Source organism: Struthio camelus, chromosome 3 (assembly GCF_040807025.1).
Source record: "Struthio camelus isolate bStrCam1 chromosome 3, bStrCam1.hap1, whole genome shotgun sequence".
Lineage (NCBI taxonomy): Eukaryota > Metazoa > Chordata > Aves > Struthioniformes > Struthionidae > Struthio > Struthio camelus.
The window spans coordinates 126,810,534-126,825,498 of record NC_090944.1 but is presented as its reverse complement, the minus strand read 5'-3'; the positions used below and the strand labels follow the sequence as shown (position 1 = coordinate 126,825,498).

Here is a 14,965-nt window from a genome sequence, read left to right as displayed (position 1 = left end):
ATTGAGAGAAACCAAGCACCACGTTGCGAACGCACGGGAATAAGAGCTAGAGAATTTAAAAAATGTCTACCTGAGAGCCAAAACAGAGATCAACAACCATAAAACATTAAAAAGCTGTTTGACTTCCTGAAGAACATTGCATTGATAGATAACTAGACGTCTCCCATAAAAAACCAGTATCAAATACCAGGCACCACCTGTTACGGAGCACAGACAAAGCTGCCCCGAGCGTTGGTGAGGCGAAGGGGGAGAAGACCCTCCCTGGCGCGGCAGCGCGCTAGCTGGCGCAGCGGGCCAAGGCTGGCGGGGAGTTATCGGAGTCGACAGACTGAGACTACGGATCCCGTTCGCCGCCGTAAAAACTTGTGGGGGCTTAAGGGACTGTAAGGCCATGATAATACTTTATCTGGAAGGAGGCTTAGTGGTTGCGATGGGATTATTAAACCCTGCTTATTTCAAGAAGGCGCAACTTTTGTAATTAAGCTGCCTTAGAAGAGCTTTTTGGCGTGGCGAGGTGTTTTCGTTACTTCAGACGTTGCGCTCGTGTCAGAACCGGGACGCTTTGCAGTCGGCAGGTCTGAAAGGTCCCCAAAACCTGAATCGGTGTGATTGGCTGGGTGGCAGGATGCTGACTGCAGCTGAAAGGCTTTAGATAACTTTCAGATGAAGCCTGAACTTTGTCCCATTAAATGAAAAATGTGAAGTCTTATGAGCCAATTAAGGTTTTATTTTAGTGCAAGATGTTTAGCATGTATGTTTTTTCTTATGCGGTTAAATAAACCAATTAGCTGTTTTCTGACTTGTTCTAAAGATCTATAAAAGATCTATACTAATATACTGGGTTGTACTAAATTTCCACTACGTCATTCCCTCTTGTGTTTGCGCTTGTGTCATTCTCAGTTGCAGGCATTATGAATCCAGATGGGCTTTGCTGAACCACTGGTTTCTTAAGTCTGTTTTGGGGTGGTGTTTTTTTTTTTTTTTAAAGCAATTTTAACGCACAGAAAAATTCTTTCGGTTGCAGCCAAAAGAACAGGTGAACTTAATCCAGATCTAAAAAGAACATGCTAGTTAGGGAACACGAAATCCTACATCGTTTCAGTGTGGTACAGCATTACTTTATTTCCTGAAGGGCTTGCAGTGCAGATGGCAGATGTCTGCCGGGCAAGCTGCGCTCGTCGTTAGCTCTGCACATAATAGAGGGATTACTCCATAAAACTGTCTCTCCGTAGCGTTGCCTCTGCGTACTGTGGTGCTTTCCAGATATGACACTGTTCCAAACTCTTGTTTTGAACTGAATGACTTAACGTGCTTTCTTAGCAGTTGCTGTTATCGGGCATACAGTAATTAAAGATAATTGTAGTTTTCTGGAATTTTTCTAGTTTTTCTTCTAGTTTTTTTTTTATTAGTATTCCAGCTGGCGTAATTTCTGAATTGATGTTAATGTTTCAGATGTGTCCAGAGAGAGGTGGATGTCTGTGTGTGGTATGTTTTAACGTGTAGATTAAAAGATTTTCTTTAATCTTCTGTTAACTAGGGTTGTTTGTACTGAAACCTGTATTATCCATAACGGCGTTATGCAGAATATGCGTCCATCACTTCAAAGCCTTCGGTTGTAAACTGGGGTGATAATTGTCTTTTTAATAAAACTTAAATCAAGGAGAAATCCTTTCAGTTGTGGCCAGAGTAGTAAATGAACATTTATATTATTAGGGAATACAAATCCTAAAGCATTCTGAGGAATGCAGCAAAAATAAACTGTAAGCTGTGAAGCAATTCAGAATTCTCAAAGATGGCCTTTCGGAAGACTCCTATTTTTAGATTTTTTTTCATAATGCACAGCTTTTTGGTTTTCCCAAGGCCACGGCCTATTAAAACCTTATTTTATTTTTGTGGTTTCATTTGTTGCCTTAAGTTGCCTATTTGTGCATCCTCTAAAGCTGAGATTCTGAGGTGAATGTTTCCTGGGGCCATTACATTTCACAGTAAGTTGCCAGTCACTGCAGTTGTAATAGCTGAGTCGAAATATTGCAGAGAAATAAGAATATGTTACAAGAATATGTATTGGTGTGAGAACTGCAAGTAAAGGTTTGGTGTCAGTGGAGTTGTACTTGCTTATATAGTGTGACACAAATGTAATGGAATATCCTAGTACATTAATTTGTAATATTTTGTAATGTAAATGTCTTAATTTTAACTAAATACAATTGTAACATAATTTTAATACCCTTACATATCTATGAAACAAAATTTAGATACCTTAGACTTGTCAAGTGACATCAGCCATCTCACACTTCTTTGAAAAAAGAAAAACTGTCAAACTAAGTGAAAACAGACTGTCCAACTCTTATTTTACTTTGAGAATTAATCTGAGTCCTAATTCTTTGTAGCTGTGATTGAGCAAAGTACTTAATCACATGGCTGCCTTAAGCATGCAAAGTGGTCTTGCTTATTTTAATATGGCTGTGAAAGAGCTTCGAGGTAAGCAGATGCTTCCAAGCCTTGCTCAAAGGCTGTGAAAATGGACAAAATTCACAAGTTTTTCAGGGCTTAGGAAGAAAGAATGAATTGGCTTCATCTATTAAAGTTTTTATAGCTTGAAATATTTCATGAACAGGCTGTTCAGCAAGAGAACAAAGGCAGACTTATATCCCTCAAGTGCTTTGTTACTGATGGTGATCGTCTTTGGCCATTCTTTGAATTCACTGGTTTCTAAAGAGTCCTTCTGAAGACTGTGTTTAAACTCAGAGACGTGCAGATGGCTATCGCATCTGTTGAAAATAAAGCATTTTACCTCTGCTCATATTAAATTGAGGCTGCTGGCCTGTTAGGAGCAAAAGTTAAAGCGCCCATATCCGTGTTGAGGAGGGGCACACCGAATATCCCAAGCCTGCGTTCCCGTACTGCTGTGAGTGCCCAGTTTCCAGGAATCCGGGTTAGCTTGCGTATATGTGTGATGCATGTATGCCCTGTGCATAAAAGCTTGTTTTTCTTTGTGAAGGGACTTGAAACTTTTGCTATAAATTATGCTGTGTTATCTCACTCGTGGATGCTACAGATGTTTTGGGTTTAAAGCAAGAAAGTGATGCTTATGTCTTCTTGAAGAGTAGTTCGCAGTATCGCCATACTTTTTTTTTTTTTTTTTTACACAATTAAAATAATAATCTGAGGAATTGTTATTTTAAGTTTACAGCGGTCTCAAGCAATGACATGGGTGCATCTCATTTAGAAAAAGAAATATAATGTCATCACCCTGCATCGTATCTGTTATGTGAGCGAGTGAGAAAATAATCAGGCAGAAATTCCTAAAACGCTGCCCGTCGCCTCAATAGGAGCCTTCTCTTTCCTGATGTCCAGCTCTTGCTCTGTCCTCTCCAGCAGGCTCTTTGAAGCTGCCTACAGTTTGGGAGAAAACCAGGCTGTTCAAACACAGAAGTATTTCACATAACTAATATGTCTCTTCAGACTGAGACAAACATTAGCCAGCCACTTGAATTTACTCTCTGTGCTTAGTGAAAAGTCTTCAATGGGCTCGACTTGCCAGGGGCCGGCGGAGGGGATGCTGAGAAAAAATGTGAGGAATTGCGCTCTGGAGAAAATATTCTTGTTTAGCAGCAATTTCTCCTGTTCCGACTAGTTATCTAAATGCGACTGCCGACACGGGGGATCTGGCTCTGCGCACGATCTAGAATAAATAGCCCAGCGTTAATTTTCTTTTTGTTTCAGAAGCTGAGGATTTAGTTATGGCTAGGAGCGCGATTGGGGGGGGGCGGGGGGGGGCTGCTGGGGAAGCATTCCTCTGCGCAAAGCACTTTCTGCCCCACATTAGCATTCAGGCAATCAAATAGCTCAGCTGGCCCCGCAGGCTTAGCCCTCTGAGCACGCAGCAAAGGTAACAGGGAAGAAAACTCGTTAGGAACTTTCTTACTTATCTGTCTTAATCTGTATGTTGTGTCTTTCTGCAAAGTCCAGTGCCTATAATGTCAGCCTTGCAATTTAGACTTGGAATGTTGTTAATTAAAATCAGTATTAAAAGGGTAACGTTGAGTTAGCCAAAACAGCGGTAATTAACTGATTCTCTTTTTTGAGCAAGTGCTGGGTTACTCTTCTGAATAGTCTATAATTAGTGTTCTTTCTTCCTCATTCTTCGCTCTCTTCTTTCTTCTTCCCCCAAAAACCTATGCAGTTTTGAAGCAACTTCTTATCCCAGATGAGAGTGATGTTTCGCTTTTCATGCTATTTATCAAAATTATATCATCAAAATAAATCTCTAACAATTTTCAAATCTTACTAAAGCACGATTGTAGTTAGCACAGGGAAATTAGCTGTTGCGAGCACCTCAGGCTGGTTTTGGTTTTGCGCCAAACTCTGCGGTCACCTTTCCAGCATAAATAGTTTTAATTCATTTAGTTTGCTTGAAAAATGCAAGATATGAGGAGAAAACCTTTAATACCCCTTATGTTTCTAAACTAACACTTACAGCACAGTGCATTTCTCAGTTGCCTTTGGGATACCTGTCCCTGTGAAGGGTGAGCTTCTCAGTCAGCAATAATGGGATCCGAGGAGTCTTTCAGACTCTTTTTTTTTTTTTTTTTTTTTTTTTTAAAGTTTGGGGAAAACCTGCTGGTTACGTAACGTATTTTTAGTATTCCTAACAGTGCAGTTTTGAGCTGTTGTTACAGACTTAGTCCATCGTCTGGAAATCTTGACAGATATCTGCTGAAGTGTTTTGATTTATTTAAATAAGGCATTTTAAAAGAACCTATTCAAAAATATTAATAAGCCTGGTTTTCACTAGTAGTGGGAGGCTAGGGAAGGAGGTTACTGAAACCGCCACACTGATCGTTATTTAATGCTCTGCTGTGCAGTCCTGCCTCTTGATGGCTTTCAGCGTGCATAGGCAAACTGCAGCGCAAGGTTTGGATGGTTTTGCAGTTTACGCTGAAACCTGTTTTCATGAATAGTGGTTTTCTACTTAGTCTTTATATTGTGCAAAATGAGCTTGTTCCCCTGTATCTCAAACGTTACGTGTTGGCTCTGGCCCAGAGACTGTCAAATGTCTGTTCATTTGACTTATATTTTGGTTTAATCACCCAGCGTTTATGTAACTTCACTTCAACTTTTTGTCAAACAAGTAAACACTTGTCTTTCAAGTCTTCCAAAAAGTCTTTCAGAAATGTTCCTATCAGCGTGCGTGACTCCTTCCCATTTTCCTGTGTTGTGAAAGATAAAAAGTAGAGGAGCTTTTTACTGATTTAAATCTAAACTTATTTCTGGGCATCAGAAAAAGTTGCACGTTTGCTAACTTTGCTTTATTTTTGTTCAGGAACATCGCATACCCATCAAGAACGGGGAGCATGGCTATGAGCAGCGTCAGTGATTCTGTGGTTCTCAGCAACGGCAGCATCTTGTCAAGCGCTACGGGCCCAGGTATCGTTGCGGCTAGCGATGGAGATGCCGCCATCCAGCAACTCCCATCCAAGGAAACACCAAGAACAAAAGCGAGTCCAAATGGCTGCCTGCAACTTAATGGTACAATCAAACCATCTTTTCTGCCTTTAGACAACCAAAGAACTCAGCAGATGTTGTCGCAATGCTGCCACCCTTGCCCATACCATCATCCTTTAAGTAGCCATAATAATAAGCAAGAATGCCATTCAGTAGTTGGCAGCTCAGCACCGTCTCCTATGACTTCGTGCTGCATGCAGCCACATACTGAGTATTCAGCATCTATTTGCCAAAAACATACACCCATATATCAGCCTGCATGCTGTCTTCAACCCTCACCATCCTTCTGCCTTCACCATCAATGGCCTGACCATTTTCAGCATCAGCCTGTGCAGCAACATATAGCCAGGATAAGGTAAGCAGATTAAATTTTTGTTAGTTCTCAATACGTGTAGCTATTCCTGTGAATACTTCATTTCATTTTGCTGTGAAAGCGGAAGATCAAAAAGGAAACTGACCCAAATTTCTTCCCCAGTGCTTTCCCATGTTAATTTTTTGATGTATTGCCAGCTTAAATCAGGCAAGCCCGTATGAATAGTGTAATTGGTTGAAATTATTTATTTCATTCTTACTTAGGATTTATTGTTTGGAAGAAACTAAGTCAGGAAACTAGTTTTGCAGTGCTACATGAGTGTTCCTGGAATGAATTTATTCTTCCTAAATAAGAAAGGTCATTTTTTCTTTCTTTTTGGGGATTGTTTGGAAGCTCATTAACACTTTTGCAAGACGCAGTGCGTGCCTGCATTATGAGAGATAAAACAATGCAGAGATAGCTAGCCTTGAAAGAGCTGGTATATATGCATAGTCTAATCGAAAGTCATTTTTCTTCAAAAAGGCACATTGAAAAATACTTTCAACAACTCTGTTCATAAATATACTGACTTTTTTTTCTTTGTCAGATCAGCTGTTTCAGTGAGTTGACCCCATGTGTCTTCAGTGTATATATCTGCCGAACTTCAAAGTTGTGCTAGGACTGAGAAATTTTGGATTGTTCCAGGTTTTAATCTTTTCTCTCCTCCGCTTCATAAAAACTTTCCTCTTTATATTACTTAGTTTTGGAGGTTCAGTGACAGTAGTGCCAGCTACAAGAGCCAACAACTGCAAGGAAAGCCACCTTCAGCCTGCTGGTACTGGCCAAGATCACTCTCAGTCCAGGAGTAGTTTTCTCAAAATCTGATTGCCCAGTACAAGACACTTCCAAGTATTTATGAAAAGGGTGTTTTTTTTTTTTTTTTTTGGGGGGGGGGGTTGTAATTGAGCCAAATTTGATGTTTTTTCATTGGAATAACAAAAGTTACCCTTCTCCCTACTGTTCAACATCTGCATCCTTGCTTTAGAGCTTGGAGCTACAAATATATCTCGGCCAATTGTATGCATTTTGTCTCAATGAAATGTACAAACTAATTTTAAACTTCTGAGAATATGAGACCGAGACAAATATCCAACATGGAAAATGTCAAAAATGAATAAAGTTTTTTTTCCTTAAGGTGAAAGCCGCTGAAAATAAGGTTAATAATATAAAGTGCAAGTCTGCTTGCCTCTGCCAGTTATTGCTCTTACAAGTGGAAAAAATCCTAATTGTTGGAACTGCTTACAGTCAGACATGATTTTTCCATCCCATACTTGATTAAATGTTAAGAAAAGATGAAAACTTAAATCTTACATGTTCCACGCTCTAATTTTAATATATTTTGAGCCTAAAATCTGCACAAAAGCTCCTTTTCCAGATACTTTTCTTACAAGGCTGACTTGGAATCCATCCAGTTTTAGAATATGTGCATGTTTTAACAGGGTTATTTAAAATGCAAGTTCTCATATGATACGTTGATTAAATTCAGTGTGTAGTCAAAATAGCTTTCATTTTGGTTCTTTGTATTTAAAAATATGCATTTAAATATTGTTATAATTTTAAGTCTGAGGGCGAAAAAGATGTTTTTAGATAGACGAGGTGAAAGCTTTTGCAAGCTGTATCACAAATGCTTGCAGCTCTGGGCAGGTAACCAATTGTTTCAGCACGACAGGTTTTGTCAGGTTTTTAAGCCCAAGGCTTAACATTTGTCAGTGACCTAATATTAAAAGAATGTGGGCCTGGTATATCATTGTGGATTGGAGTGTGTAAAGAAGACAGACTGCAATAATGCCACACTTGTCCTGTCCTCTGAAAGCTGGCTGGATTTGGGGTTTTGTAGTGTCCTGAGCTTGAAGTTTAAACTAAATTACGTGGGAATGTCATCTATACACCATAACTTGAAAGTCTGGGCAACTGGTAATTTTTTAGATTGGTGTGAAAGGCTTGTAACATAAAAGAAATAAAATGTTTTTAATATTTGTGAGTATACAACGTGATCATGGCAAACAAGTCTGTCTGTCATAAAAGAAGGTAAAATAGTTCAGCTGTTCATCCTAATCGTTCTGATGGATTTTATTTTTGGAAATATGTTTTTCTGAGATTGGAAGATCTTTTCTCTGGTACTTGAGGTTGGAAGCAATTGGAAGTGTTGTATTATTTTATGCCTGTGTTTAAGATGTAATTCGTTCATATATTTTCTTACCCCTGTTGTAGTGGGCAGAATATCTGACTGCACACCCTCTGTGAAATTCCCGCTGTCTGTCCGTACTAGAACGTAATTGTCTGGGGACTCGGTTTGCTTTCTGACGAGTGGCTTCTGAACTTACCTTTCGTGGAGCGTGGTGCAACTTGTTCTTTTCAGGTGCTTCTGGAAGATTTTCCACCCTCTCCCTTTGAGAGGCTCATGTTGAAGTAGAGCGTTTTGTCTGAAGGCGGTTACGTATCTTGACAAACCTGTGGGGCTTAGAGCCCTTGGAAGGTGGGTAGCTACTGCCCTTCCTTGGCTGCCATCTGCTTCTGTAGTCATCAGCAGCCTTGCCCGAGTAGAAGGTAGAAATGAGGAAGAGGAACCAAGCAAAGCTGTTCTTCTGGATAACAACAGACTAAGTGGAAGAAGTGTGAAGACTCACCCTTGACAGCTGGAAGCACAGAGTTAGGAGTCACTAGAGCAGGAGGAAACTGTGCAGCCCAGCAGCACGTTTAATGGGATGAAAGGCAGGATAAAATAATAAATGCTTGCATATTCTAGCAGAACTAAACCTGCAGTAAAGCAGTGTAAAACTGGAAAACTCTCTTAATCATTCCTGGTATTTTTCAAAATCTATTATTTATATGCAAATATGTTTGTGTAAATTGGAGCAGAAGAGGAATAATGTGCCGAAATCACTCAGTAAGTCATAATAGATTTGTGGACAGCATGTGTGTACACACTTCTGTGTATGGCTGTTGTCTCTGGTACCAAATGAGACTGCTTTTCTCAGGCATGGATATGGACTTTTAGTGGGAAAACTAGTTGGAAGCTACCTATGTCATTGCTGCTCTTGATGCCAACTCTTTTGGAATCTGTCTTGTGTAGTACAGCTTGGAAAACTTAAGACTGTGGACTCACAGACAAAAGAAAGAGGATGGAAGGTCAGGGCGCTGCGGAAGAAGCGGTGGTACTGCCGATAAGGAAACTACTCCAAATTGCCAGTGAGCATAGTATTTGCGGTTCTGCAAGACTGAGCCCATAAATTCGTACCGGTATTCCTCACTCAGAGTAGACCTGCTCTACATCACTACCATTATTTACATTTCAAGACTATATTGTTAATGCTTTTGACTAAAGCAGATAAGTAAAGAAAACCACTCTGTAAAGCGTCTGAATTATCTCTGGTAAATAGATGGGCTAAAAGTTACTGATAAAAAAATTTCTGTAGTAAAAAGACACATGTGATCTCTCCATGACCGTACAGTCATATCAAGCTAGAACATAAAAAGGAAATCAGCTCTAGCAGCACAGAACCATTAGCTTGGCTAAAATTTAAGACTTGGAGAATTATATAAATCCCTCCCCATCCTCTGTCCCCCTGGTTTTAATTTTCAGCTTCCAAAGCTTTTCTCAGCGGTCATGCCTCTCATCTCCAGCCTTCGTGAACTAGAACTTTATCAGCACCCAGATACCGTGAGAAGGGAATAACTGCACCATTAGTAGCAGTGTCAGTATAGTGTATGAGTGGCTGGGCCACAACTAAAATTGGAATTGCTGTATTCAAATTTTTCATTTGCTAGACCGATTGATATTTTAAGCAGGGCAAAACTGCAATACTTCAGAGTCAGGAAACTGTTAAAGCGTTAATATCGTCAAACTTATTGGACATCTTCTGTTCGGTTAGACTTAAACCTTTTAAACTGTTTTGGCACTGCAGATTTATGTCACAGTTCTGGGATTCGAGGTTCTGCTATATGTCATGTATTTCTGTGCCACACACTGTTTAAACAGTATTACAGATATGCTTCAATACTTATGCTTTAATTAACACTTTAAAAAGGGAATTCTATAAAAACGTGTAGCTGAGAAGCTGTGAAGTGAAGACAGAACATTATAGCTGCCTCTTACCCATTTTATATTTTGCTCCTAGTTACTTGGCACAAAGATTAGAACCAGAAAGAAATAAAAAGCTCTTGTTTTTCAAAAAAGCAAAGGAACGTTTGCCAAATACCAATCTTAATAACAAGACTTTGTTATGAAACAGCTCCCTGCTTGATTCCAGGAAAAGGATAATTGTTATCTAGTACGTTTTGCAAGGCTTGCTGAACTGATTATTCCTATGCATACACTTTCAGTATTTTATTTTACGGTTTCTCATTTCAGCAGTATTAACGGTTCACAAAAAACTTCTACAGGGCTTAGTCTTTAAACAAAGTATTTAACACATATCTAAATATTTTTCATTTCAAAAACTGTGAGGTTCTGCTGTATTTAACGCATTAGAATATTTTTTCTACTTTTTCTATGAAACATGCAATAATGTTTTGTGTACAATACATATGTGTATACTGTGTTAGAGATTGATAAAAGACACTTACTCTCTTGCCCTTAGAAGGTTAAAAGTACATGTCTTAATTCGTTAGGTCGGATTTCTGAAGGTTGTTTCTGAACCATGTTATCAGCCTTCAGCAACTAAAAGGCAGAAGCTGTTATTGTCATTTTGCTCCATCATTTGTCAACATACTAATGTTTTCAATGTTCAGTATGTTGCGAATACCTTGGTTCATGTTACAGATCAGGAGTTTGTGCATGTCAGTAAGTTGTATGGGAACAATAAAAATTCTGAATTCCTTTTTTTCCCCATTTAAGCTATTTATTCCGTACTAAAACAGGAATTCTTTATCCAGCGGTTTCCCAGAGTGAGGAGGCTGGAGGCAAATGGGAACCACAAATTAGATGCTGCTTTCATGTCACAATGTTAACAGCCCAGTGGCATGCTTGGGGATTTGAATGCAGTCGAGGGAAGGAAAAGGAATGGAAAGCAATCTCATGCATCCTTCTGAAGCTCTGAGCCCAAACGGGGGTTCGCTGTTGTATGGAAGTATGGAAGAAGAGCTCTCCTTGTGACCAAACAAATCAATTGGTTCTTATTCTTTCCCTGGAAAAAAATGTTTTCCTGGGAGTCAACATATTGAGCTGTGCGTTCTCTTTTTTATTGACTTTTCTTAGTCTTAAAAGTTATCACACACAGTGATAGAGGTTTATTCTGTTTTTATTCAGTCATTCATAGTTCCCATGATGATTATTGTACATTGTCAGCTATGCAAACAGCGTGCTGCACTCCTTGTTAGTCTTGCACAGAGCTTAAAGCAAAGGGCTGACAGGCAGAGACCAGAATACAAATAAAAAATGCCATTTATAATTCAGTGGTTGACCAAATTAAAAATAACATGCTTAGAAAAAGATTTGAGTGCTCTTAAAAGATCTCATTCATTAGACAATCCAAGGGGTTTTTGCAGGATTTAGTGGCACTAGTTAAGCGTTAGTATTTGTCTGGACTTCAGACCGCTTTGAGCTAAGCATTTTTTTGCAGTAGCAAAAAAGAGCGGCTACGATTCCTGGTCTGGTCTGCGTGCAGCCGAGTACCAGTGCGGCGGGACTCTGACCTCTGGCACCTGGAGCCTGTGAGAGGCAGAGACTGTATGTATTCGAAAATGAATTTCCCGTGCCCTGTATCCCTCACCTTTCCTTGAACAACAGAGTAGCTAGTACTTAACTAGTAATCTGCTGGGCCTTTGAACTGTGGTCTTCAGAAGATATAATTAACTGATAATGCAAGAGAAATGGTAAAAAACGCAAGTGCTGCCTTTTGTACTAAATTGACTGGAAAAGTAGCATCAGCTGTGTTCCTTCTGGAAAAGGAGTAGGCTGTGTGTTGTGCTTGGGACAACTTTTAAAACTGAGCATTTACATACACATTATATTTAGAAGTACTGAGAAAACACATGTGGAGGAATAGCGAGAAAAGACAGCTGGTTTGTTGGAATGCTTTGACCACGTATAGTTGTTCACGGTCACTGTTAATACTAGGTAACAGTAAGGTTCAAATGTGAAACAAGGCAACGTTAGAAAATGAAGAGGGAAAGTCAAAACCGAACGTGCCCAGCTACTTGGTTTTCGGCGTTCTTACAGATACGGTATTTGAAAGAGTCGGGTAAGCCCTGTTCTTGGAAGCTTTCCATTTGCCTTCCGGGGGGGTAGTGCAGGATGAGGAGAGTTGACTTTGGAAAGATATCGGTAAGTTGCCATGATTGTCTGTAGCTCATTCCAAAATCATTTGTCCTTCCTCTCTGATGATATTTCAATTCATCGTCTTCAGCTCTTAGTTAGTAAAAATTGATGTGCACAGTTTTAAGTAGTCAGGGTGCTTGAACGGTATGACAAATGCAAGAGAAAAAGATACCTGAGCAATTTGGCATTAACTCGTTTTTGTTACACTAAGATTGCTGTGAGAGTTCTGTCATTCATATCTGCCGAATAAACAAATTTCTTACAACTTTGACTGTTAATGAAAAATACAAATTACCTAGTACTACTAATAGATTTGTACAGATGAGGAGGAGTTATAGGCAGAAATCCTAAGTTATCAGTACTGATCATACTGAGAGCATCTAAACTATCTACTTTGGAAGTTAAACTTTGTCTAGCAAAGCCATAAATGAAGAGATGAATGTATTGGGTTAGAAAAGCTTACACACATCACTCTCTCCCTCTTTTCCAGTATTTTCTGTTATGTAAACGGGATACCTTTCTGCAAAATTCTTGTGTTACTTTTCTGGTGCATCAGGTGTCTGGTACATTCATTCAAGGGGATGAGTTTTTCTAACTTGTTACTGAGAGAGCAAAGAAATAAAAGTAAAAAGTTTTGGTTATGTTAATTTTTTTTTTTTTTTGGTCTTAGCTAAAATACTGAAAACCTCTAAATGTTCAGCCAAAATTCCCTTTTTTGCTTGCTTTTTACTAAGCAAACAAAACTCAAATAACAAATATAATTTCTGGAGATACAGAAGGTGATGGCCTGTTACATATGTTGGGTTTTCAATTAAGTTAGCAAAGAGTAAAGGGCCTTTTTTCTATAGATACTTACAAATCCTTTTAAAATCTTTTAGTTGTGTTGAATATATGTTTTGTTTTATGTCATATAAAAGTCTGAGTTTCTAAGTGACTAACAATTCACAAGCATTAGAACATCAGCTTAACACTAAAATTTGTTAGATGAGAAATACTTTGCTAAATTTAGAATAAAATTGCTTAAGTAAAGCAAGAATATTTTCATTTGCCGTAGAAGATTAAACATGTAGAAAGATAAAAATTAGCATTTACCCCTACAGTCTGTCAAACATTTTGGGAAGAAACTCTCAGGGTTTTTGCTTTATCTTCAAAGCAGCTCTTCATTCACAGGAGGTTGTCTGCGGTAAGCAAAAATGAACCCTCTGGTGATTGGCATTCACAAATCCTTACATCTGCACAGGAAGGAAGGCTGAAGCCTGCACCAGCTGAAGTGTGATCTATGATGGTCTGAAGTCTCCATGCTTTGGAGCCGAACGTGCATATATCCTTAGTTACAGTTATTAATGCCTGTAAGAACCTGGAGTACAGCTTTTGTGGAGAAATACATATGTTGCAAATAGAAGCTCTTGTACATCTCTTTCATCCTCTTTGATATGGGATGGATTTTTACTTGCGTGCATGCTGTGATTTGTTGGGTCATGTTAATTTCCTGTCGGTCCGAGAAATAGAAGATGTGACCATGACCTTGCATGGCTCCATTAAACTGGGAAGTGTAGTAAAAACAGCTTTGAAATAAAACGTTTCTAAGGAAGGAACTTTTTTGTGGGTGAAACTGCTGAAAACTACTCTAGTCGTCATTTAAATCCCAGAACATGTCTATTAATTTCACTGTAATTACAGGGAAAAGGAAAACGACTAATGGTTTTAGACTTGTGAAAGATCTTGAAATAATATTAGTCTGCTCCAAATTAGCTGCTGGCTTGTTTTCAAATAGTGATTCATGGTGGTATTTTACTAAGCCTTTTTTATTGTCTTGAATAGTTTGGAATTTTTAACTTGCGAAGCAGTACTATACGTGGTCCTGCTTTTAGTGCTTCAGACACTAAAGGAAAACATATATAGCTTTAAATCTTTTGAGGAAGAATATACTTTAAACTTACCAGCTTTGCCCCTTAGAACTGGGACAATGCATTGTAAGTATGTTTGGTAGTTTTCTTACTGGTAATTTTTGAGAACTATCTTTAAAAGTGGCTGGACTCTTTGAAGAGGGATTTCTGAGGCAAAGAAGGGTACAAGAAAAGTAATTTTAGGGTATATACTGCATAAGTTCTTGATCGCTCCCTCATACTCTGTGACATTTTCCTATGGAAAGGACGATTTACCTCCTGTTGAGTGAGCAGGTTAGACTCTCTCAAGGAAAAGAACTAGCTTTCTTAGGAGTTGGTAATATGTGTTCAGTTGTGCCAGGTGAAAGAGGGAAGGCATCAGAAGTCAGTATTGCAAAAATGTATTTTCTAAAGAAAGTGAAGGTGAAGACTTTGTAAGTAAATCCTGGGATCCTGCACGTATTCCGTCTATATGGAGCAGCAGGCAAAAGGGAAAAGAACTCCAACACCTTGGAGGTATTTACAGGAGCGTTTAAAATTTCAGCCACATGTATGTTAGAAATTTGTAGAAGTTTTAATTTTAGTATATAATAAAATGTACAGTGATATTAAATTCATCAAAATAACTTCCAAATGAAAAAATATATGTATAGGATGTTAGTCTAATTGCATTGGCCTTTTCACTTATCTGTTGACTGATTAGAAATGTATTTTTCTGCTGAACGGATCTGTTGTACGCTGGCATAAGGTGGAAGTTTGTGAGTGGCACATGACAAAACTCCTTTTTACTTTTGCAAAGTAGGTCAATAAACTGTCAGTTTAATATAGATTTCATAGCAGAAAGAAAGCGAGCAAGGTGTTGGCTCCAGTTAAGTATATAGGGCTTGCTACTGATGTCAAAGGAATCTGCTTTTACCCAGTGTGCATCCTGTAAGTCAGTGGAGCATACGTTTTCATGAC

General features: G+C 38.8%; 1 protein-coding gene across 6 annotated transcripts in view; it reads left to right on the top strand.

Annotated features, from left to right (window-relative positions):
* Window positions 1–14,965, top strand: part of DISP1 (dispatched RND transporter family member 1) — a 93,145-nt gene that overhangs the window by 52,303 nt on the left and 25,877 nt on the right. For all 6 annotated transcript variants that reach the window (XM_068940213.1, XM_068940215.1, XM_068940216.1 and 3 more), the window contains one exon: window positions 5,327–5,863. In XM_068940213.1, the coding sequence (XP_068796314.1) occupies window positions 5,358–5,863 (506 nt within the window). In that variant the 5' untranslated portion in view covers window positions 5,327–5,357. The remainder of the gene's footprint in view (window positions 1–5,326; window positions 5,864–14,965) is intronic.